The sequence below is a fragment of the Pseudochaenichthys georgianus genome, chromosome 8 (assembly GCF_902827115.2).
Source record: "Pseudochaenichthys georgianus chromosome 8, fPseGeo1.2, whole genome shotgun sequence".
NCBI lineage: Eukaryota > Metazoa > Chordata > Actinopteri > Perciformes > Channichthyidae > Pseudochaenichthys > Pseudochaenichthys georgianus.
Genome location: NC_047510.2, coordinates 25,923,441 through 25,951,344, shown reverse-complemented (window position 1 = coordinate 25,951,344; position 27,904 = coordinate 25,923,441). Strand labels below are relative to the sequence as shown.

The window sequence follows — 27,904 nt, the reverse complement described above, 5'->3', positions numbered from 1 at the left end:
TACCGGTTTCTGAAACTTACCTACCCCACCTTTAAGGTAAGTGAACATGAAACTATTCAGCAAAACTTTCAATAATAATCTACGGTATTTATTGAGTTTTGGGATATTACTTGCATACAAATCTATAAATGCCTTAAGGTTTCTAAAACATACAATATGTGGTAAATTCAACAGTGGACCCAGCAAAGATTCACATTTTTGCACGATTTTTGTTATTGATTTGTTGCTTAATTATACTTTTAATAAATTCAAGTCAAGCTTAGTTACATGTGATGGTAGCTATATGCTCTTACCGGTGTGCCTCCTCCGCAACCAGACTGTATTCAAACTCTTAAGTACCAGTTCTATCTACTTTAAACAATTAAAAAGACAAATCAACTACATTTATTGATATACCAATCTTTATTTTTGGGGCCTCTTCTTCTTTTAAATTAAACTTTCAGACATGAGATATTGAAATACAGTAATAGTTTTGTCTATTTAAAAAAGAATGAGCCATTCCTTACAGTTAACTTCATATTTCTTATTGTCTAAAGCATTTATGACACACATTTCCCCCTCATATTCACAGTGTGGATCAATTGAGACAGCGTGCAGAGACTTTGGGAGAAACCTCAGCGTGACGGATGTCCTGTCTGTGGGTTTGGCTGGAGAAGGTGGAGAGGTCTTTCTCTGGGATGAGGACGTGGCCTGATGGAGGAGGACCAGGCCTGATGAAGAAACCACCTAACTGCATCTGTGAGCCCATACTGGGCTCAGCTGCCACAAACAAATGATGGTCCTGTTTGACTTTGTGTTCACAATAAAAGTGTAGTTTCTTAGTGAATGTCCTGTATTGGTCTTTAATCTGAAATCAGCTTTTCATTTTCTTCTTGCCCCTCTGAGAAAACGGTGAGGCAGTTGTGTCCTTCAGGTATGTCCTTTCCTAACAGAAATGACAAGAAACATATGACATTATTGCAGAGCAAGTGTGTTATTTATGAAACGTTTGTTTATTTAGCGGCTGTAGAAATAATGTATTTTTTAAATTGTAATGTATTTTTTTTAATTCATCACTTTGTACTACAAAGATAATCAGATTATGAATGAACAGTCTGCAGTTAATCAACATTAAAATATCTTATTAAATAATATTCAACTGCTCGGTTGTCTCACTGCAAGAACCACTTTTACCACGTCTTTTACAGACAATATGTAGAGACAAATGGTAGCAATTCTCACAATGTAAAATAATAATTGCCTTAAATACATTGAAATGTGAAAGCTGATTATAGTTGTTACTTTATCTATTTAAACCAGAACGTTTCTCGATTCCTTGTACCTTTGAGTCCATGCTGAAGTTCACTGATGTTAGGAATAGGTCTGTCTCTCGTGGTCAGCATCCTCTGGTCTGTCTGCATCACCTGGAAACTTTAAACAACCATATATATATATATATGTAAAGTAATAATGTGTTGGTCACAGACTTTTTTACATGCAAATGTCATGTGATAATCTTTTTGTTATCCTTAAAGAAAGTGCTGGATATCAAAGCCCTTACTGTATCTTATCAGTTGGATTGTGTATTATTGTATAGTTGTGGTCCTTTTTATTTTAGAATCGTTTTTCATGAGACAGTCAATTTAAATATTTGTCCTATGCCATATTCACATTCATTTGTAACACACACGTAAGGGTAAAAGACAAACATCTTCAACAAATGTAATGCAATGAATAAGCTTCATTGTCACAGAAGCACACATAACGTCATATCTAATATTTAAACAAATCATTTCCTTGTCCCTAAAGCAGGGGTGGGGAACCTCCGGCCCCCGGTCCGTATACGGCCCGCAAGACCATTTGGTATGGCCCTCGAGGTAATTTATAAACACACGCAAAAAAAAAAAAAATTAAAGAAATCTAGACCGCAAAATAATTAAACAAGTAAGTGTATAAAATACTATATGACCGTAAAAAAAAGTTATTAATAAACAAGAATACAGTTTGAAAGGAGAGTGATTTGTAAAATATCCATAAAGAAAAAGTAAATCTGCTTACAGTTCTGTTTCATATGGGTGTTGAGAGATGTTTCCATAGATCTCTTTATTTTGCTCTCAAAGTGCACCAGATTGATGCTTTCAACTTCAACATTTAAAAAAAAAACTTCCCGGGGGAGCATGCCCCCGGACCCCTCTTCATGTCCACATGGATAGGAAACTAAATACATTTGCACACATCTTGTGTCCATATCTTTCTGTTTGGTGGTCATGCCAAAACCGTGCACGTGAATGCATGCGCGAGTCATGGCAAGATATCTGGATTGCTTTTTCTTTGCACAGCATGAAAGAAAGGCCAACTGAATGTGCTGTGATTTTTAAGCAGAGGTCAATAATTTGTACGGCCCTCGGAGGATGTTGAAAAAATTGAAATGGCCCTTGAGAGGAAAAAGGTTCCCCACCCCTGCCCTAAAGCATTGACTGAGCTATTTTTCGTCCTCAAATGCAGGCATTAAGTTACATGTTCACGTTCTGCTGCCACAATAAGTCGGTTTCTCCAGTGTAATGGTAATAAAATGCTAAGTAAGTATTGGTAATAATATTAATAAAAACAACAACGTTTGGGTTCGTTCGTTTAATATGATGAACGTTAACCAGTAAGCTTCAATAAGCAACTCCAGCTCAACAAACCATATTGCAATATCTACGTTAACGTTATTTCTGGAACCAACTGGAAATGTGAGATTCATATTTTTCAGATACACAGATCTTATAGTGAGGTTAATCTCATACAGTACTCTGCTCTTCAACACTAATGTGACGCTAGCTGTCTGCATCGTCGAGCATAGCTATTTCAAATTAACAATAACAATGCATACAGTTACCTAACTAGAAAACTAACTAATGTACAAGCATGGCCTTATTTTACCAACCTCACCGAGAAGCCTTATGTTTTACAGTATAATCCTTCTTAATGTTTTACACTTCTCTATTATGTTTTAACTTGTATGCTACGGATATTATCGTTAGCACAGATGTAGCTTTGTCTCGCTTGTTAGCTGAATAAAAAGACAAGTAAGAAATAAAGTGCTTGAATTTCACTTACCGAATAAACTGCATTCATGGACGGTCTGTTTGAACCGCAGAGCCAAAAGATAAAAGATAAGTGCGATATTTCAATGAAGAATACTCCACCAGGCATCAACACAACAAACACGTCGGAGTAGCAGCCTGGAGCTAATGAAGCTAACAGGGCTAGCAAAGAGACCACTGACTTCCGTTACATTACATTACATTGCATTTAGCTGACGCTTTTATCCAAAGCGACTTACAATAAGTACATTCGACCAGGAAGACACAACCTTGAAGAAAACAGAATCATATAAGAACATCAGGTTTCATAGAGCCAAACATTTCAAGTGCCACTCAACTGGCTTTAGATAAGCCAGTCCTTTATTAGTATATAAGTGCTCTGTTAGCAGTTCTTTGTTAGTCATTCTATCGCTCGAAGTGGAGTCGAAAGAGATGAGTTTTCAGTCTGCGCCGGAAGGTGTGTAAGCTTTCTGCCGTCCTGATTTCAATGGGGAGCTCATTCCACTATTTTGGAGCCAGGATAGCAAACCCACGTGTTTTTGCTGATGGGAACTTGGGTCCCCCTCGCAGCGAGGGTGCAGCGAGTCGTTTGGCTGATGCAGAGCGAAGTGCACGCGCTGGGGTGTACGGTTTAACCATGTCCTGGATGTACGAAGGGCCAGATCCATTCGCAGCATGGTACGCAAGTACCAGTGTCTTGAAGTGAATTCTAGCAGTTACCGGAAGCCAGTGAAGGGAGCGGAGGAGCGGAGTGGTGTGGGAACATTTAGGAAGGTTGAAGACCAGACGAGCCGCTGCATTCTGAATGAGCTGCAGAGGTCGGATGGCACATGCAGGTAGACCAGCCAGGAGGGAGTTGCAGTAGTCTAGGCGTGAGGTGACGAGAGCCTGGACCAGAACCTGCGTCGATTTCTGGGTCAGCTGGGGGCGTATCTTCCTGATGTTGAAAAGCGTGTATCTGCAGCAGCGGGTTGTAGCAGCGATGTTTGCAGTGAAGGACAGGTTGTTATCCAGGGTCACACCCAGATTCCTTGCAGTCAGGGTCGGGGAAACAACAGAGGTGCCGATGTTGATAGTCAGGTCAAGAGAGGGACAATCTTTTCCCGGAAGGAAAAGCACTTCAGTTTTGTCAAGGTTGAGCTTGAGATGATGATCAGACATCCACTGAGAGATGTCAGCTAGACAAGCAGAGATGCGTGCGACGACCTGGGTCTCTGAGCGGGGAAAGGACAGAATTAATTGGGTGTCGTCAGCGTAGCAGTGGTATGAAAAACCATGCGGGCTAATGACAGATCCAAGCGAGTTTGTGTACAGAGAGAAGAGGAGGGGACCAAGAACAGAGCCCTGAGGGACCCCTGTAGTTAATTGACAAGGGTCGGACTCGGACCCTCTCCAAGTTACCCTGTAGGTGCGGTCTTTGAGGTATGAGGTGAGGAGGGAAAGTGCAGAGCCTGATACTCCAAGTTCTTGGAGAGTGCGAAGGAGGATCTGATGGTTCACCGTGTTGAATGCAGCAGACAGGTCCAACAGGATGATGACAGAGGAGAGGGAGGCTGCTTTAGCAGTGTGCAGTTCCTCAGTGACAGCAATGAGGGCAGTTTCTGTGGAGTGACCTGCCTTGAAACCAGACTGGTGCGGATCCAGAAGGTTGTTCTGATGGAGATAACAGGAGAGTTGTTTAAAGACAGCGCGTTCAAGTGTTTTAGACAGGAACGGGAGGAGAGAGACAGGCCTGTAGTTTATAACGTCAGACGGGTCGAGAGTGGGTTTCTTTAGGAGAGGGTTTACTCTTGCCTCCTTGAGACTGTTTGGAAAGTGACCAGAAGTTAGAGAAGTGTTGATGAAATGGGTGAGAAACGGTAGAATATCAGGAGCGATAGTCTGAAGGAGGTTTGAAGGGATAGGGTCCAGAGGACAGGTGGTAGGGCGGGCAGAGGTAATGAGGGTAAGAACCTCACTTGGCGAGAGAGGGGAAAAGGAGGTTAGTGTGCGGGTGGAAGGAGGGTCAGGTGATCCAGCGGTGAGTAGAGGTGAGTCAGAAAAAGAAGAGCGAATATCGTCAACCTTTTTTTCAAAGTGGTTAACAAAGTCGCTTGACAGAAGTGAGGAGGGGGGAGGGGCTTTAGGGGGGTCCAAGAGGGTGGAGAAGATAGAAAATAGTTTTTTAGGATTGGAATAGGAAGATTGGATCTTATCTTGAAAGAAAGTGCTTTTTGCCTGAGAGATCGAAGAAGAGAAAGAGGAGAGGAGAGCCTGATAGGTTAGGAGGTCGTCGCGGTGTTTGGATTTCCACCATTTCCGCTCTGCTGCCCTAAGGACGGTTCTATTAGCACGCAGTGCGTCATTTAGCCAGGGAGCAGGAGGGGACTGACGAGCCTGCCGAGATGTGAGAGGACAGAGAGAGTCCAGAGAGGATGAGAGAGTAGAGAGGAGAGTTTCTGCAGCAGAGTTTGGAGGCAGGAGTTGGAACGAGTCAGAGGAAGGGAGGGCTGAGAGCACCGATGAGGCAAAGGTAGAGGGGGAGAGGGAACGGAGGTTACGGCGGACAAGTGCAGGATGCGAAGAGATTAGTTTGTTATGTTTGGAAAGGGGTAAAGAGAATGAAATGAAGAAGTGATCGGATGTGTGGAGCGGGTTTACAGAGAGGTTAGAAGTAGCGCAGTTCCTTGAGAATATGAGATCAAGGACATTGCCAGCTTTATGAGTTGGTGGGGATGGAGACAGTGAGAAAGCAAAGGCGGTTAACAGAGATGTTAGTTTGTCTATCTTCCCCGTCTGGAGGTTGAAGTCTCCGAGAAGTACAGCGGGAGGGCCAGATTCAGGGATGTGTGAGAGGAGATTATCTAATTCCTCCAAGAAGTCCCCCAAGGCGCCTGGTGGACGGTAGAGAACAACAATGGTTAATTGTATAGGATGGATTACTGTGACGGCATGGAATTCAAAGGTGGAAGGAGTGACGTTAGGTAGCTTGAAGATGGAAAAGCTCCATTTGGGAGAGAGCAGGAGACCAGTGCCACCTCCTCTGCCAGTGGGTCTGGGTGTATGGGAGAACGTTACATTAGAATCACTTCCGTTACATTAGAATAACTTCCGTTACAGCAAGAATCCCCTCACACACACATAAGTGAAACACATGCACATTCCCTACTGAGAACCATTCAGTAAAATGTTTTTCAGGAGTGTGTGTGTGAGGTTAATTTTCAGTAGTGTGTGTGTGAGGTGTTCAGTAGTGAATGTGAGAGGATTTCAGTAGTGTGTGTGCAAGGCCAGATGTTTTCAGTAGTGTGTGTGTGTGTGTGTGTGTGTGTGTGTGTGAGGTGTTCAGTAGTGAATGTGAGAGGATTTCAGTAGTATGTGTGTAAGGCCAGATGTTTTCAGTAGTGTGTGTGTGTGTGAGGTGTTCAGTAGTGAATGTGAGAGGATTTCAGTAGTATGTGTGCAAGGCCAGATGTTTTCAGTAGTGTGTGTGAGGTGTTCAGTAGTGAATGTGAGAGGATTTCAGTAGTGTGTGTGCAAGGCCAGATGTTTTCAGTAGTGTGTGTGTGAGGCTTAATGTTCAGTAGTGTGTGTGAGGTGTTCAGTAGTGAATGTGAGAGGATTTCAATAGTGTGTGTGTGAGGCTTAATTTTCAGTAGTGTGTGTGTGTGTGTGTGTGTGTGTGTGTGTGTGTGTGTGTGTGTGTGTGTGTGTGTGTGTGTGTGTGTGTGTGTGTGTGTGTGTGTGTGTGTGTGTGTGTGTGTGTGTGTGTGTGTGCGTGCGTGCGTGCGTGCGTGCGTGCGTGCGTGCGTGCGTGCGTGCGTGCGTGCGTGCGTGCGTGCGTGCGTGCGTGCGTGTGTGTGTGTGTGAGGTGTTCAGTAGTGAATGTGAGAGTATTTCAGTAGTGTGTGTGTGGGGTGTTCAGTAGTGAATGTAGTAAATGTGTGAAGGAAAAATGGCGTCGGCAGGTGAGGCAGGTGTAGTCACGGCTCTCTTAATATAGGTATTACTTTCGAATGTATTAAGACCCGTTGACATCAATCCGCTACAAAACATTTATGCAAACAATGCTGATCTGCTGCACCAGCAAACTAACCAAAATCATGGAAACTTTGGACATGGGAAGCACACTCTAGCAGTGTCTCTCATGTTCCCGTCCCTGTACAAACGACTGAAAAAAAATACAAAGCCACCAACTCGACTTCAACAAAGCAACGCACTGTTCATCACAATCTGTCTGCTGCTTTCTGGAGATATTCATCCGTGTCCTGGTCCAAACCCAGTGGCGAGCCGCCAGGGCCCTCTAGGCCCTCTGTGAGGGCCTAAGATATTCTAAAAAATAATATTTGAAAACATTAAAAAAAATTCAATTAAATTTTAAAAAATGTTTTATTTTTTGTTGTTGTTACATTTTTCATTACTTTTACCAAAATAACTTTATTTAATTGTATTTAAAATAATATTTCCAAAGAACTAAATCCTTCGAATCTGCCTGTTCAGTTTCTGTTTGAATGTGAAGGGTTAAATGCCGTCTCTGCATTATGTGAAGACAGGAGAGCTTGTTGGTCCCTCTCTACATTCACAGAGGGCCAGCTATAGTAACTCAACGAGAGAGTAATGTCAAATGACAGTACAATTGACCAATCATATCTCCCCTCTAAATGGGCGGGCTTTATTTTCGCGGAATTTATGACAGGTTCCGCCCGCTGTGAGGTCTATGCAAGTGGTGCAGTGACGCTTCATAAAACCCGGAAGTATGCTTCGCTCGGATTCCCTCGACAGAAAGCAACGGGATTTCTCCATAGGATTTTGGAAAATAGCTCGAAATAAGGTCTGTGTAAAACGAACCTGTTAGATAAATGCACGTTGTGTTCAGCTGGATAATATCCACATGTCTACCCTACTTTTACTATTTTTGAATCATAAATCTAATCGATAGATTTATGATTAGCATAAGTTCGTTCATGATGGCTCACTTCAGTGATAGTGATGACATCGTTGCGAAATGATTAACCGAGTCATTTTCAAGATTGAGTTACAATGATAAACTGGAGTGGCAAAGGATCAGCTGAATGACCCGCAAGTGCTTCATCCAAAGCAGGGGTGTCAAACTGAATTTCATCGCGGGCCACATCAGCATTATGGTTGCACTCAAAGGGCCGGTTGTAACTTTAAGACTATATAAAAATACATATATAAATATATCATATATATAAAATAATGTATTATATTACATCATTGCCTCTGCATTGGATTATCATCGGATAGGGTAATAACTTCATAATTAACTACGTCTGAAAGCAGAAGTCTAGGGCAAATAATTGCAAGTCTCTTCAGTGCATATGTCCCAAAATGATTTAAAAAGAAAAGCCAAATTCTGGAGAAAAAAGAAATAGAAGTGACATTTTGAAATAAAAATCTTATTCTGAGAAAAAGGAATTCTATGAAAAAATGCATATTTTGAAGAAAAAAAGGCAAATTCTGAGAAAAAAGTCATATTTGAGATGCATTGTGGGACATGTAGTTTATGGGCAACATGCTTCTGTAGCATGTAACCGTATAATAAACATATTATATTCTTTGCAAGCTCTTGTGGGGCCACATAAAATGAAGTCGCGGGCCGAATGTGGCCCCCGGGCCTTGAGTTTGACACCCCTGATCCAAAGGGACAGGAGGATGGACTTTGTGTTTAAGTGATTTGATCATCAAAGGTAGGCCTAAGTCATTTTCAATGTGGGCTGCCGTGCCGACTTCATTCATTTTGAATTGCTACTTGGCTGTCGGTGCCCTGTCATGATAGGTGTTTATGGTGTTGTTTTGTGTGTTAGAGGGTCGCTGTCATTGATGCGTTTTGCACCCCGGACCACTGTTTTGATATTCCGCTGAAGTATACGCTGAGACGTAATATCTCTTCTTTTTTTTCGAGGGAAGGGGGGGTCAGAGGCAGGGCCGCCTTAATGCACGGGCTGACCTGGGCTGAAGCCCAGGGGCCTACGGAAATCAGGGGCCTATCATGAGCCAATAAAAAAAGTTAAAAAAAAAAAAAAAAGTTTTTTATTTCGGATGTTTTAAAAAAAGATTTAAATAATCAAAGTCTTGGCTTTCAGAATATGAAACTTTTATTCCCAAAATCACACGATAAATACATTTTTGAAGCTTGTAAAGGGAAGATGACAGCTCTCACTCGCCACTCACTCCTCCTCCCTCCGGCTGACATTATGAATGTAAGGCGTATAGTAATCATAGATAACACGGCAGGGTCAGTTACAGTTTGTTTTCATCTGGTTTCAAATAAACAAAGTCTTAGCTTTCAGAATATTAAACTTGTTTCAGCAAATTCAGATGATAAATACAACTTTGAAGCTTCGGCATAATTACAAGCGGAGAACGGAGTAACTTGACGTCACAGCAGGCAGAACAACAGCCGGTGTTTCTCACGAGTGTTTTCCCCGGGAAACAAACACAATACACACAAACGCAAAAATACACACACCACACACACACACACACACTCGTGAGCTTCCCCCAGACCAGTAATCCAAACGAAAATATCTTCCCTCCGTAGTATTTTGATCATTTGCTCCGCTAATCAATCAGATCGATGGATTCCAGAGATGACTCCGAAACAGTCAGTGGGCGCCACTTCACAGCCAATCAGAATGAGAATATGTTTCACATGTGACTTATTTAAATTGCGAGTGATTGATGAAGATTTTTAGGAGAAAAAGTTTGAGAAGAAAAAGTTTGAGAGTGGCGCTCGGGAAAGGAAATTGTTGAGGGAAAAGTAGTTTCGAGACAAGCAGCTATTACAAAAAATGCCGAAGCTTACAGGTTATTTTTAGCCTGTAGGCCAGGATGAGGAGGAAGGACAGATGGGTTCTGTACCGAGCGGCAGCGGTGCCGGCCTCGGAGCCAAGTAGGCCGTCTGGTTCTGATAGCGATGGAGTAGCGGGAGAGGAAAAACAGACAGGAGGGACATTATCTGTTGGAGGAGATGGAGAGGACGACGACGACTTGCTATGTGGAGGGGAGCCAACGGCAACCGGACAGATACATGAGGGAGGCCCGATACGTCACTCATCTGGAGGAGAGGACCAGGTGCGCGTAGAGCAGAGTGGAGAAGTGCGATCACAGAGCCTGCCGAGGCTATAAATGACTTTCATTTGTTGTTTAAAGGGATAGTGGAAATCCGCGAATTTTGGGTTTAACATATGTATTTTAATTAAAAATAAGCATAATAAACCATTTTTTTATATTTCATGCGCCTAGTTTAATTTTATTTTCAATTTACTGCTCCCGACCACGCCCTCTCAATGAAACGAAATACTTCGGGAATCTTCGGGTGATGACGAAAACAAAGGAAGACGGGCACAAACATTGGACGAGGCACGAGTATTTTATTATGTTTTCTGGCTGATTTAATGCATCGTTAGCCTGTACCATTGTGTACAACGCCATTTATTGCCTGTCGATTAGGCGACCGGAGGCCTCGTCATCCGATAATCCGGTACACAGTGTCGAATGTGTACACTACAGTCATCATATAGACATGATAGACTAACAGTACTGTGAGTACAGCCTACACTTGACAGGCAGCCTGGCTAGCCTAGGATTAGGACCATACTACGTCAAAAGACCGATTGGCTCTAGCTGTATATCATGCTAGTATACAATTCATTTACATTTATTCATGTAATTAATGCCCATAAGGCTGTTACATATACAATAATAAATGTGACAAGATAATTTATGTGAACCTGACCCTGGTATGTTATGAAATGTACCCTACATGCAGTCATCCTCGCGCATAGCCATAGGCCTACAGTGCATGCATGCCAACGTTTGCAATATATAATATAGCGCCTAGCGTGAGCTATGCTTAGGGACCTACCAGTCAAGATTATTTGTGCGTAGGGGTGCATCATCTGGCGCCTGGTCCTGGTCATCCTCGCCATTGCCCATGCCGTGAACTAACTCCATCTCCTCGGGCTCGAACAAATAAGGACGTAATGGTCCATCGTCTGGCTCAATATTTTCACCATCGTCGCTTACTGAACCGGATTCAGATTCAGTTCCTAAAACTACATTTTCGCAGGAAAGCCGAGAGGATGTTTCTGACTCGCTATCATCACTGGATACCTCTTACAATCCTTCTTCTTTGTCTGGTATATTTGCCCTTCCACGTTCATTCTGCATAGACGCCGTGGTTTGTTATTGTTTCGTCTTCCTGAGTTTTCCTCACTTCCGGTTTGGCTGACTCATCATTTCGTTTCTAAAAAAGTTCGGGGAAGCTGCAATAAAGTGCTTCTAACATGCGTAAGGCAATTATTATATATTTTTAATCAGGTGTGATTGTTTTGGTACGTAATTATGCTTGTATATAAGTTAAAACGAAACTATTTGTGGTTCAATTTCCACTATCCCTTTAAATAGGGGGCCTACAAAACAGCCCCAGGGCCTGATGGCAGGTTAAGGCGGGCCTGGTCAGAGGGCCTAGGTATAAAAGTCACGGCTCGCCACTGTCCAAACCAGGCTGAAGCCAACTTCACCGCGGTCGGCACACTCAATACAACTTTCCCACAGAGTGATGGTTGGCTTACCCCGGGTGTCGGGAGAGCAGCGGAGGTCGAGGCGGCTGGCTGTGGGCTGAGCGGAGCGGCGCTGTTCGGGGTTCAACGATGGACCTCCGTGCGGGGCGAGGAGGACGCTGCTGTACCACCGCATGACACTCAAAACAACACTGTCTCTGGCTGTAATAATCCACGTGCATTTGGAAACATTAATACTCCAAATGTAAACAGGAAGCAGGTAAACCCGGCAATCAGAAAGAACCGGAACCGGAATTTCTTTCTGACCGTCAATAACTCAAGAACAGTCTGGGATCCCAAAGCTAAGCCATCAGGCCTTTTAGGGGGACATCTGAACATAAGAAGCATCAATTCTAAAAGTGAGCAAGTCCATCATCTTTTAATGGACTCCAATTTAGACTTTTTGTGTTTATCCGAGACCTGGCTTCATGAGTCCGCCCCCACAGCAGCCTTTCACGTACCGGGTTTTAACATTTACCGGACGCGGATCGAAAGGAGGCGGGGTTATGATTTATGTCAAGGACAGTATTCCCTGCAATGAAATACAGTGGTCAAATTGTAAAGGATTGGAAACTATCGGTGTTAATATAACTCTGTCACCACAAATGTCATTTGTTCTTATTGTAATTTATAGGCCTCCATCTTCAAATAATCTTTTTTATGAACATTTTAAGAAGTTATTAAGAGAATGTAATTTCAGCAGGGAAGTTATTATAATGGGTGATTTTAACATTAACTGGGAGGATAAATCGGCCAGAAAGAATCTAAAACGGATAACTGACTTTGACCTTGTGCAACTGATCAGTGGACCTACAAGAATAACAAATTCAACCAGCACTCAAATTGACTTAATATTTAGTAACAGACCAGAGAGAATTTTTAAATCCTTTAACTTGTTAACTGGTCTATTAACAACTTCAAATGCAAAATCAAGCATAGAAATAACAAACACACTGTCCCTTGGATAAATGAGGATATTTTCAGACGAATGAAAGAACGTGATCTAGTCTTAAAAACTGCAATCAAAACGAAAGGAAGGCGTGACAGAAGTCATTTTACTATGCTTAGGAATAACGTTTTAAAGAAATGAAGGAAAGCTAAGGCAGATTTCTTTGTAACTATAATAGACATGGCAGGCGGTAATTCGAAACCATCTGGGACCAGTTAAAAACATTAACTGGTCATCAACATAGGGAAAGAAAACAGTTTGAACTTAAAGTAAATGGGAAGCTTATAAACACTCCAGGCGATGTAGCTGAAGTTTTAAATCACTATTTTATTGATTCTGTTGCTAACATTGCACAGTGTTTTTCTCCTGACTGCACAAGTAATTGTCAAATTGATACAATGGAGCCAGCTTTCAGCTTAAGAAACACAACTGAAGCAGAAGTTAAAAGAGTAATTAAATCCCTTAAACCATCTAAGGCAAAGGATATATTTGGTATGGATGCAGCTATGCTCAAAGACCTCAGTACAACTCTTTCTCATCCTATTGCCAATATCATCAACCTCTCTTTCTGTCAAGGAATGTTTCCAAATGTCTGGAAGCCGGCTGTAGTTATCCCAATCTTTAAAGGTGGAGACCCAATGTCTACCAATAACTACAGGCCAATTAGTATCCTTCCTACAGTATCAAAAGTCGTTGAAAAACTTGTAGCTGAACAAATTATGAACCATCTGAATAACAGTGCTTTTTCTCTGCATCCAATGCAATTTGGCTTTAGGGCCAAATACTCTACAGAAACAGCCAACTGTTTCTTCACAGAACAAATCAAATCCAAAATGGATAAAGGTGGTGTTGTAGGAGCAGTGTTTCTCGACTTAAAGAAGGCCTTTGACACTGTTAATCACAACAAACTCATATCTAAGCTATCCAGCATTAACTTCTCCACACTAACACTTAAATGGATAGAATCATATTTGTTCAACCGTTCTCAGTATGTCAGAGTACAGAATAATCAATCATCTAACCTCCAGCTGTCCACAGGTGTCCCACAAGGGTCAATTCTGGGTCCATTGTTATTTTCATTGTATATAAACGACTTACCATCGATTTGTCCTGACACAAACATCCAAATGTATGCTGATGATACTGTAATTTATGTTCACGGAGGCAGTCTGACACAAGTGGCTAATGAACTGACGAACAAGATGGTTCATGTAACAGCTTGGTTGGAGCAATGCTGTCTGCAACTAAATGTCAGTAAAACTGTATGTATGTTCTTCACCAAAACCAAGTCCTCCTGCGTTGAGCCAGATGTGTTTGTGTCCGGGGAGAGGCTACAGGTGGTCTCACAGTACAAATACCTGGGGGTCTTAATTGATTCAAGACTCAATTTTAAGGCTCAGGTGAAAAAGGTTTGCAACAGGGTCAAATTCAGTCTGTTCAATTTGAGGTTTACCAGGAACTGCATGTCAACAGAGGCGGCTCTGATGTACATGCACTCTATGGTTCTATCTCATATCACATACTGCTTAACAACCTGGTCACATGCCTGTACAACCACTCTTAAACCCCTGGAATCATTATACAAACAAACACTTAAAATAGTAGATAAGAAGTCAGTTTATTCTCATCATTGCCCAATACTCACAAAATATAACTTGTTGAGCTGGGAAAATGTAATGAGATATGCAAATGCTTGCCTCATGTACAAAATAATACACGGCCTTACCTCACCTCCGCTCAGACATGTTATCACCATACGCACACCTGTAGGTCAACAAGAGCTGCACCAAGAGGAGACTGCGTTGTTCCATTAAGGAAGAGTTCATTCAGCCAATCTTCTTTTTCTTTTAAAGCTGCACAACAGTGGAACTCAATCCCAGTAAAGATTAGAGAACAAAACACCTGCAGTTTATTTAAATCTAACTTAAAAACATGGTTAGTGGAAAGTCAGCTCTGTCAACACTGACACAATCTGTACATGACAACGCTCTGTTTATATGCCTTGACCTGTATCTGTCTGCTTTGTGAATTTGTATTTTAGTTTAGTTTTTATGTATATGCTTGTATTTTGGTTTAGTTTTTATGTTTTTATATATGCTTGTATTTTAGTTTAGTTTTTATGTTTTTATATATGCTTTTATCATAATATAAGTATCTCTGTTGAATGTTGTTTTACTGATTGTATTTACCTGTTATTTGAAGTGAATTTTTGTTTTTAGGATGACTTTTAACATCTGTCCAGGGACTACAGACGAAAAATAGCCTGTTGGCTAACTCTGGCGCATTTACAGAAATGTCAATTAATGTGCACTGTCCCTGTCAAATAAATATATAAAAAAAATGATTTAAAAGAATGTGAGAGTATTTCAGTAGTATGTGTGCAAGGCCAGATGTGTTCAGTAGTGTGTGTGCGAGGTGAGTTTGAATTTTGGCCTACACGGCCCCTCATATTCAATCGCGTGATTCGCGCCGCGTCCACCGCTTCATGCGCGCCGTCGGAGCGAATTCGCATCTGATCGCATCTCTGCATTGACTTTACATGTAATCGCGCCGCCCCCAAACATCGCATCGCATCCGGTCTGAACGCAGCATAAGGCACACCTGTGCAATAATCATGCTGTCTAATCAGCATCTTGACCTGTGAGTTGGGATGGATTATCTCGGCAAAGGAGAAGTGCTCACTATCACAGATTTTTTCAGATTTGTGAACAATATTTGAGAGAAATGGTTATTTTGTGTATATAGAAAATGTTTTAGATCTTTGAGTTCATCTCATGAAAAATGGGAGCAAAAACAAAAGTGTAGTGTTTATATTTTTGTTCAGTGTATAATTACCTTTTCCTCACACAGGTGCTAGCAGCGTCCATCATCTATCCCAGGTTCTACACTCAGTTCTACAGATCGGTGCCACAGTCACTTCCTGTCTGGTGTTTATCCTGTACGCCGTTGAAGTGGGACTGACCCGAGCTAAACCCGGCGAGCTGAGTGGATTCCTGTCCACAGTCCCGGACCTCCTCAAGGTTCTGGAGGCCTTCGTGGCCTGCATCATCTTCATCTGCTTGGACCACCGCCAGTACTTAGTTATCAAGGCCTCCAGTGGTGTGTCGCTGTCTACTCCATTTGCTTCATCTTTTCCCTCCTCGTCATCATCTTTACCGTCTGCCGCCTTCTGTCTCTCTTCCCTGCACCATTTGACAAAGTCCTGACAGCATGCAACGTGTTGGCGGTGTTGATGTACCTCACAGCTGTGGTCATCTGGCCTTTGTACAGCTTCATAATTTAGTGGCTATCTCCTTCATGACCGCTTTTAACCTTGGTGCTAACATTGCTGATACTATTTATTCTTGTAGGCTGGTGTTTTTTGTTAGCAGAACATAGGGTGCAAAAACGCATCATAGTTCAGGTGTTTACCCATCCATTCATATCAATGAGAGTAGACTAAATCAGGCTTTTTTTATACACCGTTTTGTGATCATCTTGTCTCGAAAAAAATTCCAGAATCAATAAAACAAAACGAGAGGTTTTTTTTAAATATATATTCTGGGAGGTCTTTCGCAAATAGTAGCTAATTTAGGCTCGAGCTGCTCCTCATGCTGCGATGAGGAGTGCGGCGATACAGAGGTTAAGCTCACTCCTTACACCAGATCGTTTTTTCTCTTTCTCTGGAGACACACTTTGGTGTTTACACTTGGTGGAGCATCAGGTAACAAAACTAGTTGCAAACAAGAAAAGGACACAAAATACATGAATGCAAAAGGCTTAGAGGAACCAGCAAAACAGGCAAAACCTCACCAGCAGCAGATAAGGAAACCAAAATCCAGTGGTCAGACAATAAGGTCCAAAAAACACACACTAGACAACCTGGCTTTGAAAGTGTTTACTTAAACACTCAATCACAAGTCTCATATATCTGCCTGTTTGGTCTGGTTAGGACCAGTCAGACTGGCCCATAAAGAATGAGACATCATCAACTTCCTACTGTCCCCTATTAACCCCAATTGATGCTTCAGACTAATAGCTTACAAAAAAATGCAATGGTGTAGTACACACTGTAAACACGCATGCAAACACACGCATGCTTGGATTTGCACTTACACACTTTTGTTCCCGAGAGCATTTTATACTGGCAACTTTATCTTGTGTTTGGTGTGTGTGCGTGCGTGCGTGCGTGTGTGTGTGCGATTGTGGGAGAGACTGAGAGGCAGTGATGCAAACGGCTGAGATGGAGATGCCTCACACAGCCGGGCTCACTGCATCATCATCATCATCATCATCATCATCATGCAGACACCAGATCACACTGTCACCTCCAATAATGTCACACATTAACAACTTAATCACTCATCATAAGGGCTGTGTCAGGTGTTTGTTCATCTTGATTCATGCAGAGTATAGTATGGCTGCCACAGATTTACAGCAGCACACACAGGCCATACAGAACACATCTCAGCTCTGTTAGTGTGTGTGTGTGTGTGTGTGTGTGTGTGTGTGTGTGTGTGTGTGTGTGTGTGTGTGTGTGTGTGTGTGTGTGTGTGTGTGTGTGTGTGTGTGTGTGTGTGTGTGTGTGTGTGTGTGTGTGTGTGTGTGTGTGTGTGTGTGTGTGTGTGTGTGTGTGTGTGTGTGTGTGTGTGTGTGTGTGTGTGTGTGTGTGTGTGTGTGTGTGTGTGTGTGTGTGTGTGTGTGTGTGTGTGTGTGTGTGTGTGTGTGTGTGGCAGCCTGTTGTTAACGCTGCATTAACCTGGATGACAACAACATGAAGCTAATGGCTTCAAATTAGGCAGCTTTCCCAAACAATTATCATCACATCTCCTTCAATGTGCAATTTCATCCTCCTTCCACCACTTTTCCATTTTACCCTAATGTATCTCTCCCTCTGTCTCAGGTGCCACGGGCCACCATCAAGATGATCTGTTCCCTAGGCTGCACCTCCATATCTCTGGCTGTCTCTCATTCACAATAGGGAAAAAAGTTTGTATGACTATATTTACTGGAACCTCTAAACAGTGGTGTATACTATTCAAGTACAATTTTGTGTTACTTTGTACTTCTACTCCACTACAATTCAGAGGTAAAATTGTGTAATTTGTCTCCCAGTAATTTGTTTTTAATTATCTTTAGTTACTTAGCTTATTTGGATTAATAATGTCAAATATAATCAACACTTAAATAAGACTTAATTAAACCTCAAGTAAATTCACAAGCTACCCTGCAGTATACAAAGCAATTAAACTGCACATTTACCAGTTTTAATAAACTCATTAATGCAGCAATATTTATAACCAAAACATGTAGTATATAATATGCTGAAATGGACCGATCTGCAAAATGAGTACTTTTGGTACTTTAAGTTTATTCTTATCCCAATACTTTTCTACTTTTAATTGAGTAACATTTTGATGGCAGGACTTTCACTTGTTATTACAGAGTATTCCTACTCTATGGTACTTCTAATTTTACTCAAGATCTAAGTTATATTCCCACCACGGCCTCTAAATAAAAAACGGGGAAAAAAAGTGTTCAATGTGTGTTTTTACACCAATAACTAGTCTGCTGTCAGGTGATTGCAACCACCTATGGGTGGGACTTTCCCATCCAAAAGGCGGGGGGACGTTTTCCACATAAATACTCGCAGAATGCGTCGAAGCGCTAAATGACCCTGGGAAAGATCAGCTTTAGGACGCACAGAATTTCCTTGAGACTTGCGCGGAAAATCCTGAAAGATAACGTTGCTTTTAGGGACTGTGGAAATGGAAATCTGAGCGTGTTGACATCAAGAAAATGCCGCAGGATGAACATTCAAGTGTGAGGTTTCTCTTTCAAGCGACTGAGGAAAATAACGAGAGTTGATTTTGACGCCAGAGAAACCTGATGAATATCGCGGGAGACGCGCATCACGCCTACTGATATAGGTGGAGAGGAAAAGGCGCGCAGGTACGTTGAATACCACGCAATTTAAAAGAGAAATGTAAATTAATGAAATACTTGTATCATAGTCAGGGGCGGCGGGTGCTGTAGGCTAGAGCAGGCTCCTTCCCAAATATTTGTGTCACTGCATCCTGGTCAAATATAATGTAGGCTATAATGTTTGTGTCTTTGACATTAGCGCTATGCAGCTACCTGTGCCCTGTACGAAGCCAGTTCAACATACCCTGGATATGTTTGAGGTATTGTAACTAACCCTAACAAACGAGATCTCGCTAAGCGGTCCTACGATGCTGGTTATCAACTCGGTCATTCAAGCCAGGGTTTCTCTCTCCAACTGAGAATGCGTTCAGGTGAAAGGGGCGGGGTTAGCTACATTTGACCAACCACCAGGGACAAGTGTACTGACCTACATCCATGGTACTGACAGCGCAGCGTCATACTTCATTAATGAAAAGTAAACACATATTAGACAAATATGAACTTTAAACATCCATTACTTAAACATATAATCCAGGATACAAGCCACATAGTTGCACCTGCAAGGAGAATACAGAACAACTGGTTAAAAAATAAACTACCGAGTGTTTGAAAGCGTAGGCTACAACTGTTTTATGTCATCTAAGACACGAGGGGATCTGACTTTAATTACATTTGAGTTGAGTGTTTCGTCAACTTAATGTGTTGCTTAAAATAATACGTCTGCATACAGTATATGTGACAATGTAGGCTAACTAAGTGTTGCACGGCCAGATACGGCTCGAGAAGCTGAGTCAGATAAGGAAATATTGTGATATTATATGATCAATGATCTGATTGATGATGTGATACATATCAGTGTGATATGAATGATAAGTGTGACACGTCGGCGTCTTCTCTGCATACGGCAGTTGAAACTGTATTTCCTTTATCCTGTAATATGACTTGATAGATTTAAACTCCGCACACTAACCCCTCGATTCCACCGGGTCCGTCTACGTCTACGTGGTTTTGGTCCGGCGTCATACCCTACCGGGCGCATTTCAGGAGCGTTTCAGAAGCGGAGTGTCTTGGTGCCGGCTCGCAGTTTTTGTTGATTTGGGAATATTTCCTGGACAGGCTACTTTGTACAGACAAAGTTAACCCTTAGATGCATAAGTGGGTATTTTTGGACCCGGGGAGGTGGTTTTCTTGAAGTAGCCTACCTTTGTAATTCCATTTTTTTTATCATTTCATATTCCAGCTATTCCTCAAAAAAAATGTTTTGGATATCATGCCATTCACATTTTAAATTTACATTTTAAGAAATTGTAGTTTTTGTATTACTACCCCAAGCTTCCATAAATGGGTCAAAAATGACCCGCATGCATTTTCTATGGAATTCTATGGGAACCTTTGATTCTTATCACCTGTTGCTGTCAGCAATACATTCACTGTAGACCACACAGACTACATCACAAGTGACACCTCTCAAGAAGATTATTTTACACAGGAAGATCTGATACCTGTCAGTATAATAATAATAATAATAATACATTATATTTGTATAGGGCTTTTCAATGACTCAAAATCACTTTACAATATAAGGGAAGGTCAGGGTGGGAGGTATAGGACTATCAAACTTGATCAACCGGCATGGATTGATGGGGGTGGGGGGGCTATGTGTAGACAAGAGGAGAAGAGATGAGTTTTGAAAAGGGACTGGAATACTGTGAGGGTCTCCGAATAGCGGAGATCTTTGCATCAATATGCTCAAAACGTTTTTTTTTCAAAATGTAAAAAAAATGTCTAAAATTATAAATTTTGAAAAATTAAATATAAAATATTTCTAATGTGAACCAAAATATAATAATAAATATTATACAAGTGATTTTTCTTAACCAAACTGACAAAAATGGCATAAAAACACATTCTAATACAGGTCCTTTTAGACCCACTTATGGAAGAGTGTAGGGTCCAGTCACTCGTGTATCTAAGGGTTAATAATAATTGTAATATTCCAGTCATAAACGACATAAATCAAAGATGTGTTGCTGTATTTTAGTGGTAAAAAAATGCATTCATCATCATAATTATTCCATATATAATTTACACAGTGCCTGACCGGAGGAGAACGCTGGCATTTCTCCTCCTACTTGAAAGACTACGGAGGGATAGGGTCTGCAAATTAGTTTATTTGGGGGATGGGCCGGATGTTGTCACCGGTCCACTTCCTGCCTGCTGCCTCTGCAACGCCTCGCGTCGAAAAATAGACTTGAATCCTATTTTGAGCGGAACCCAGCGCCGAGACGCTTCTGGGACGCTACTGAGCCGTAACGTGGCGTGTCTGGTGGAATAGCACCCATTGAGAGTGGCCACGATCTTTTCGAACGCCGCGGCGCAGCCGTAACGCGGCCGTAACGCGGCGCAGACGGACCCGGTGGAATCTAGGGGTTACGGATAATGTTACGAAACTGCGAGCCCTGAAATGCTCCTGAAAGGCGCCCGGTAGGGTATGACGCCGGAAGAGGCCGGACCAAAACCGCGGCACAGCCGTGGCGCGACGCAGACGGACCCGGTGGAATCGAGGGGTAGTGGCGCGGCAGGGTTTCGCCGCTGCGAGGCTCCCCTCCGTTGACGCTCGCGAAACAGAGGGCCTCATCATATACCTTTGCATGGGGCCTCATGTTGGCCAGGGACGGCCCTGCGTGAACATTTGTGAGCCATAAAGGTTTATTTGGCAAAATTGAGATTTAATAATAACGAGCCAGGCATCGGATGGCTGTGTGCTGAAGGTGTTATAGATCAGTTGACACCATTTCAAATACCAAGCAGTGTACAGGGGGACAGGGGCTCCTGTGTTTGTGTTCTCAACATCACAGTGCGGGCTACGCGTCATTCCCGTGTTTTGAAGCGTGGTTCAATGCATCTTTACGTCACACTTCTTATTTGTGCAACACATTTTTGGCTGACAACTGACTGCTTTAAGGTTATTATTAGTATTATTATTATAGGTCAAACACAAGGCAGCAGGTGGGGATATTGTTGATGAAGTCTCATAATGGCAGTAGAAATTCCATTATTAATGGAGGCAGCCATTGTTTTAATTGCTGTAATATGCTTTATATGTTATATGTCAATTAGGGATACCTTCACAACCTTATATCATTATTTTAAGTTTGGTTGTAATATTAAAGATGAACGTCTAAAATTACATTAGGAATTACTCTTCAATCGATTGCTCTGTGGTGGAATCAACATTTTACTATCTGAATCAAGGGTCTTAAATTCACTAACATTCAGCTGCATTATAATTGGTGGAATTTACGTACATTTATTATGTACAATATTGAGGTGCTGCACACTTTACAATTAACTCCACCTTTACCGGCTGCAACATTAGAACAATGTTCACATGAATCCATCACCAATTAAAATATATTTTAATATGAAGTGAGTCAATTTGCTAAATGTTACTTCTAGTCATTTAATTCAATGTTGTTTTATTTTAAGTTGTAGCAGACTATTTTTACTCCATTGTTTTACTACCTTCAATATGGTTAAATATCTGAGAGCTTCTACCACACAGATTATATTACAAGGCAACATTAGAACTAAATTGACTTTGAACAAAAATATGTTAACAGCAGTGAAAGGACACAAGACACTGATTTGAATTAATCTTCAGCTCAAACTTCCTGATGTTCCCAGACTGCATGAATGCACACAAGCACACATCCATCAATCAGTGAAGTTATCCATTGTCTAACTCATCTCCTGTTGAACCTCAATTCTAAAATAAAAAATCCCACCAATCATGTTTCCAGTTGGCAGGACAAGTGACAAGATGACTTCCTGTTGTCATTTAAATTATCAGCTCAACATACAATCACACTTTTATATGCTAGAATATAGTCCTAAAGTATATTGCTACCTCAGAACCAGTACACTTTATCACACTTGAGGGATTTCACAAAACAAATGGAAATCAATTACTTATGTTCCACTTCAAATCCCTTAATTTATATTTTTCATTGTGGCACTCTAGCTCTTTGAGGATTTTGGCTACGTGCCACTTCGCTGCTGTTTCTTGTTCCCACATTTATGGGGAATTACATCTAATTCAACTCCAATGACAGTACTTGGAACCTGCTTATCATTTTCAAGGGGCGACTGTGGCTGCGAGGGAGTGCGTTTGTCTTTCCATCAGAAGGTTGTGGGTTCGATCCCAGCACATGCAGTCAACATGTCGATGTATATTTGGGCAAGATACTTAACCCTGAGTTGCTCTCGATGGCATAGCCAACAGTGTGTGAATGTGTATGCGTGTTAGTTCCTAGAGTAATATACACTGCTCTGTATGAATGGGTGAACGACATGTATATGTACAGTGCTTTGAGGGGTCTTAAAGCGCTATATAAGTACAGTCCATTTACCATTTAGGAAGGTTAACGTCCCATTAAGAGAAATGGACTGTTGGCCACTGGCCCAGGAAATTTAGTGGAACGTTTCCCTAATAATATTGGCACCTTGCCCAGAATGCCTCAAACCCATGTGTTGTTGTAAGGTGCAGAGGTATACATAACATAGATTGTTTAAAGACAAAACTCGCCTTAGAACAGCCCCGGGGTTCAGATACTGCTTGGATGGTCCCATTTCCCAAACTGCCAAACTGCCAGACAGACAATCCAAGCTGAACATTGCATTTCCTTAGTATAGTTAAAGGTGGGGTAGGTAAGTTTGAGAAACCGGCTCGAGATCGCTAGAATTTGAAAATACACAACCGGAGAAAATCTGCCACTTCCTTATAGAGCCCCTCCTCCAACACACACGAACGCGCACATGACCAATGAGGGCACGAGATAAGTTTGTGCCCCGATGGAAGGCTGACAGGCAGGTAGGCCATCCAATCCGTTTAGCCGGATTGGTTGTACTTTTTACAGTACAACTACAGATGAAATCTTTTTATGGATTTTTTGTCAAAGCACTTAAGATATTCATTGCTATCGGGATGTTAAGAGCATTCCATGGAATATAACAAAAAGTGTATCTCGAGCCAGTTTCTGAAACTTACCTACCCCACCTTTAACATGTGTTGTTTTCAAGTATCACATTTGTACATTTGTGTCTGCATTTTCCCTAATTTACTGTAATCCTAACAGACACCAGCACTACCTCCTTCAACATGGATGGCTACTACAATTGGACGTCAATATCTGACAACGTCACCTTGCCTTCCTCCAAGCCCTACCCAAGCTACCCCACCCACAAAAATATCTCAGACTTGCCCGAACCAATGTCCTTCAACGTGGTCACTGCAGTTGTCTACAGCATCGTCTTTATTGTGGGTCTTCTGGGTAACACTCTGGTCATCTATGTGGTGGTTCGCTACACCAACATGAAGACTATAACCAACATGTACATCCTCAATCTAGCCTTGGCGGATGAACTCTACATCCTGGGAATTCCTTTCCTAGGCACCAGTAGTGTGCTTTCCTACTGGCCTTATGGAGGTTTCTTCTGCAAGGTGTACATGACTGCTGATGCCATGTGCCAGTTCTCCTCCACCTTTTGCCTGACGGTGATGAGCATCGATCGCTACATGGCTGTGGTTCATCCTGGTCGCAGTGCCAATTGGCGGAAGCCCCAGGTGGCCAAGACTTTGAATGGCATGGTGTGGGTTGTGTCCTTTGTGGTCGTGCTGCCCGTCACGATCTACTCAAATGTACAGGAGGAGTTCAACACCTGCAACATTACCTGGCCTGAGCCGCACGAGTTTTGGGACATTGCCTTCATCCTCTACACATCCATCCTGGGCTTCTTTGGTCCTCTGGTTGTCATCTGCCTCTGCTACCTGCTCATTGTCATCAAGGTAATGAGATAAATAGAACTGGCCTTTGGCTTTTAATGGTCTCTAAATACACACTCCTGCCTCATATTAAGATTAAGTTAAAAAACAACAATATAGTTAATGTTCTAATATTAAAATAAGGATAACTAAAGCGTAACAAAACTACTTGCTTGTGTTTAGTCCACACTACTACTTGTATAGCTCAAGTAAAATATCATGCTTGTCTTAAAATAAGTATGTGCTTTACATTGACATTAAAGGTAGGGTAGGTAAGAATGGAGAAACCAGCTCGAGTGCGCTAGAATTTGAAAATACGGAGCCGAAAAAAATCTGCCCCTTCCTTCAGACTTCCTTACAGAGCCCCTCCTCCAACACACACGAACGCGCACATGACCAATGAGGGCACGAGATAAGTTTGTGCACGAGATGGAAGGCTGACAGGCAGGTAGGCCCTCCAGTTACTTTAGCCGGGCCGGCTAAAATGATTGGTCGTGCTTTTTACAGTGCTACGGCTTCCAGGGATGACATTTTTTAATATATTATTGTCAAAGCATTTAATGTATTCATTGCTATCGGGATGTTAAGAGCATTCCATGGAATATAACAAAAAGTGTTTCTGAAGAAAATTACCTACCCCACCTTTAAGGTATGAAGTAAATAAAGTAAACATTGACTCTTCCCCCTGCCCTCCACACTGAATGGACGTCTATGGATCATGATTAGAAACATATCTGTAATATTGTATATCTGTATACAAACGTAATCTGGGGCAAGTTTTGTTTTCCTCAAAAAGTTATTGAGAATGCAATTGTGTTGTATGGCACCCCAATTCCTGGAAGATCAGGCTGGAATACACTTTTGAATTTCCCTGTAGCTTCTTCTGTCAAAGTCTCATGAAACCTTCTCAACGTCCCATCTCACTTTCAGGTGAGGTCAGCGGGTGTGCGTGCAGGCCGGACCAGGTGGCGTAGATCAGAGCGGAAGGTGACACGCATGGTGGTGATCATCGTATTGGTGTTCGTACTTTGTTGGCTGCCCTTCTTCACTACCAACATAGTCAACCTGATTCATATCATCCCTGAGACCAATGCTGCCATCTACTTCTTCCTGGTCATCCTCACCTATGTCAACTCCTGCGCCAACCCAATCCTCTACGGCTTCCTCTCTGACAACTTCAGGCAGAGCTTCAAGAAGGTGCTCTGCATCCAGAAGCCAAACACTGCTGGGAACGCAGGCCAGATGAGAGGTAGACCGACTTCCCCCAAGGAAAACCACAATCCTGTTTCCTCGCTAGAAAATCACACACAGAATGGAACCATGCAGAGCATTCAGGTATTGTGTAAACCATATTCATGTGATCCATCTAGTTTCTGATTAAAGCCAACATTCTGACCTCATGCCTAATAGATTTTACAACTGGTATACTTAACCATAAAGAGGCCCTTTTATGCCTTTTTGGGGTTTTCTCTTTCCTGTAGTGTGTAATATAGGTTTATGTGTGTGTAAATGGTCTGCAAAGGCTAAAATCCCAAAGTCCCCCCCCCCCCCCCCCCCTGACTGAAACGCCTCACTACGTAACACTCACGCTTCCATTGCACCAACACATTATACTATTATATATGATATGCTAAGTGCCTATTGTGTAAAATATGAATATGAACCTGAAAATGAGCATAATAGGGCCCCTTTCAAAAGAAGGACCCGGGCAGGCATAATCGTTGTTTAAAAAATATATAGCCTTGTCATTGTATTGTATTATTTAAAGTCATACTTATAGTAGAAACATGTTTCATAGTTGAATGAAATGTGACTCTTGTAATGAAGCCCACTTAATGTAATAAACACGAATGAACTGAGCCCCAGGTGGTAACTCTCAACAATAACATGTCCAGGAATTTATTTATGGACAACAAGTCTCAGCCTATGTCAATGTTTTTTCATTTTGTCTTTATTGTATTCCTAATCTATGTGTCTGTGGTATGTTTCAGCAGCCTGTCCAAATGCTGGTTATTGAGGACCTTGACAATCACCCTTTTACTACAAAAACAGAGCTGAATGGCCAGCAATTGCTTTGAGTCTTCAAGCATGGTCACCATGATCTAGTGTGCTACAAAATGGGACGTGGGACTGTTCACTCCTGGACCATTCTTTGATAGGTATATCCTGTCTTTATTGCTGATACTCCCTATCTGACTGGGACTTTTGTAGCGAGGACCAGAGTGAGCAAATAACCCTCATTACTGATTTGTGTTTGTTCTCTATGTCTTTGAACTGTATTTAGGCTGGCTGCAGTGTGCAAGCATTAGGCTATGTAAAGATCATCTCAAAATGAAACAAAACACGTTTCAAAAGCTGTACACTCTCAAACAGCTGTTTTTACCTTAACTGCATAGAAAAAAATACAGGAGGCATTTTTCTCCAATTTATTTTTCACATTTGATCATATAAGAAGCCTTGTTAAATGTACTGCTGGTGCTTTTTGCTATTGATGCAATCACTGTATACCTGTTATCTTGATGAAAACTGTATAATGTACATTAGCCAGCATGTGGAACACCAGTGTGTGCAGGTGGACGGTTGGGCAGGTAGACGGGCAGGTAGGCCGTCCAATCACTTCTTGCAGGCCAAATGAATTGATTGGACAGGCTTTTTCCAGGCCTGCAAAAACTTCAGTTAACGTTTGTAGTTTTTTTTTTTTTTTTTTTTTTAATAATTGTTGGAAAGTAGAGAATTTCAACAAAAACAACTATTTGCATATACCCTAGCTTTAACATTCAGGGAAGAATCTTGGAAATATTTGTTTCGTAAACACATTTTGTTTCTTGTAAAACGCTTTCATCTAACAGTCAACAATAAATGATACAGCCGTACTTCCCCAAATATTAATCTGCTATTTTCTCTGATATTTGGTGCTGCGATACATTATGCTGAATTTATCATATGAGCCATTATAGTACAGATCATTTCACCTTGTTTTTTTGTTTTTTTTACCGGGAGTTACGGTAATATTGAAATTCCGCAGTTGTTCTCTTTCTTACAGTAAACTTGTGCTGCTTTAAGTAGATTGAGCACTGCTCTGTTGGTTAATTGTAAAGCTTGTTAAAACATTTGTCATGACCATTACAATTATATTTTTCCTGGCTTGTTAGATAGGGCTTTTTTGTGACATTTTAACATCAATGTAACTAATCTATGAACATTCCTTGAAGTAGCTCAGCCAAATATTGTACATATATGTCTATCTCTTCTATCTTATATTTCTAAAACAGAATCTGCTGGAGCAGATGCCGTGGAGAAGTAAAGTGAGCATTTAGCTCCTGGACTTTGAGCTTTCATATTGTATGCCAACCTTATTGGGAAATTGCTGTGGCAAATGTTAACGTAAGCCAAGCAAAACCATGCTAACAATGTTTGTGGTGGGTTTGAGTTCAGCAAGAAGGACCTGTGGAAAAATGGATACCTTGAAGGATACATTGTTTGTGTGTGAAAAACACTGAATTAAAACGAAAATAAGATTATAGGCCACTTTAGTTGTGGAGTTTTGAGTTCTACATCCTTAAACAAATAAAAGATCTAATGTCAGAAAAATAAA

The 27,904-nt window shown here is 41.6% G+C and overlaps 1 protein-coding gene, 1 long non-coding RNA gene and 1 pseudogene across 6 annotated transcripts; 2 read left to right on the top strand and 1 right to left on the bottom strand.

Annotated features, from left to right (window-relative positions):
* The window catches only part of LOC117451657 (myeloid-associated differentiation marker-like), a 21,289-nt pseudogene extending 5,194 nt beyond the window's left edge, over positions 1-16,095 (top strand).
* Positions 384-3,126, bottom strand: LOC139434338 (uncharacterized). Its single transcript, XR_011643694.1, has 3 exons — positions 3,082-3,126; positions 1,322-1,410; positions 384-925 (listed from the first exon to the last, which is right to left on the bottom strand). It is a non-coding gene; the product is annotated as an uncharacterized lncRNA (long non-coding RNA).
* Positions 15,569-27,904, top strand: LOC117451656 (somatostatin receptor type 5-like). 5 transcript variants are annotated; one of them, XM_034090060.1, is made up of 5 exons: positions 15,569-15,680; positions 17,464-17,549; positions 23,624-24,333; positions 25,240-25,644; positions 26,304-27,904. In XM_034090060.1, the coding sequence occupies exons 3-5, from the start codon at positions 23,647-23,649 to the stop codon at positions 26,385-26,387; spliced, it is 1,176 nt and encodes a 391-aa protein (XP_033945951.1). In that variant the 5' UTR covers positions 15,569-15,680; positions 17,464-17,549; positions 23,624-23,646; the 3' UTR covers positions 26,388-27,904. The 5 variants fall into 5 exon arrangements, with proteins under 5 accessions (XP_033945951.1, XP_033945947.1, XP_033945949.1 ...); XM_034090056.1 differs by having other exon boundaries at positions 26,301-27,904; XM_034090058.1 differs by having other exon boundaries at positions 15,658-15,677; positions 26,301-27,904.

What these genes read in the sequence shown, in the direction of transcription:
- LOC117451656 (XM_034090056.1), top strand. Translation starts at nt 23,647, where the DNA reads ATGGATGGCTACTACAATTGGACGTCAATATCTGACAACGTCACCTTG. An exon ending in ACCTGCTCATTGTCATCAAG is followed by an intron (nt 24,334 to 25,239) that starts GTAATGAGATAA and finishes TCTCACTTTCAG; the next exon opens with GTGAGGTCAGCGGGTGTGCG. An exon ending in GAACCATGCAGAGCATTCAG is followed by an intron (nt 25,645 to 26,300) that starts GTATTGTGTAAA and finishes GGTATGTTTCAG; the next exon opens with CAGCCTGTCCAAATGCTGGT.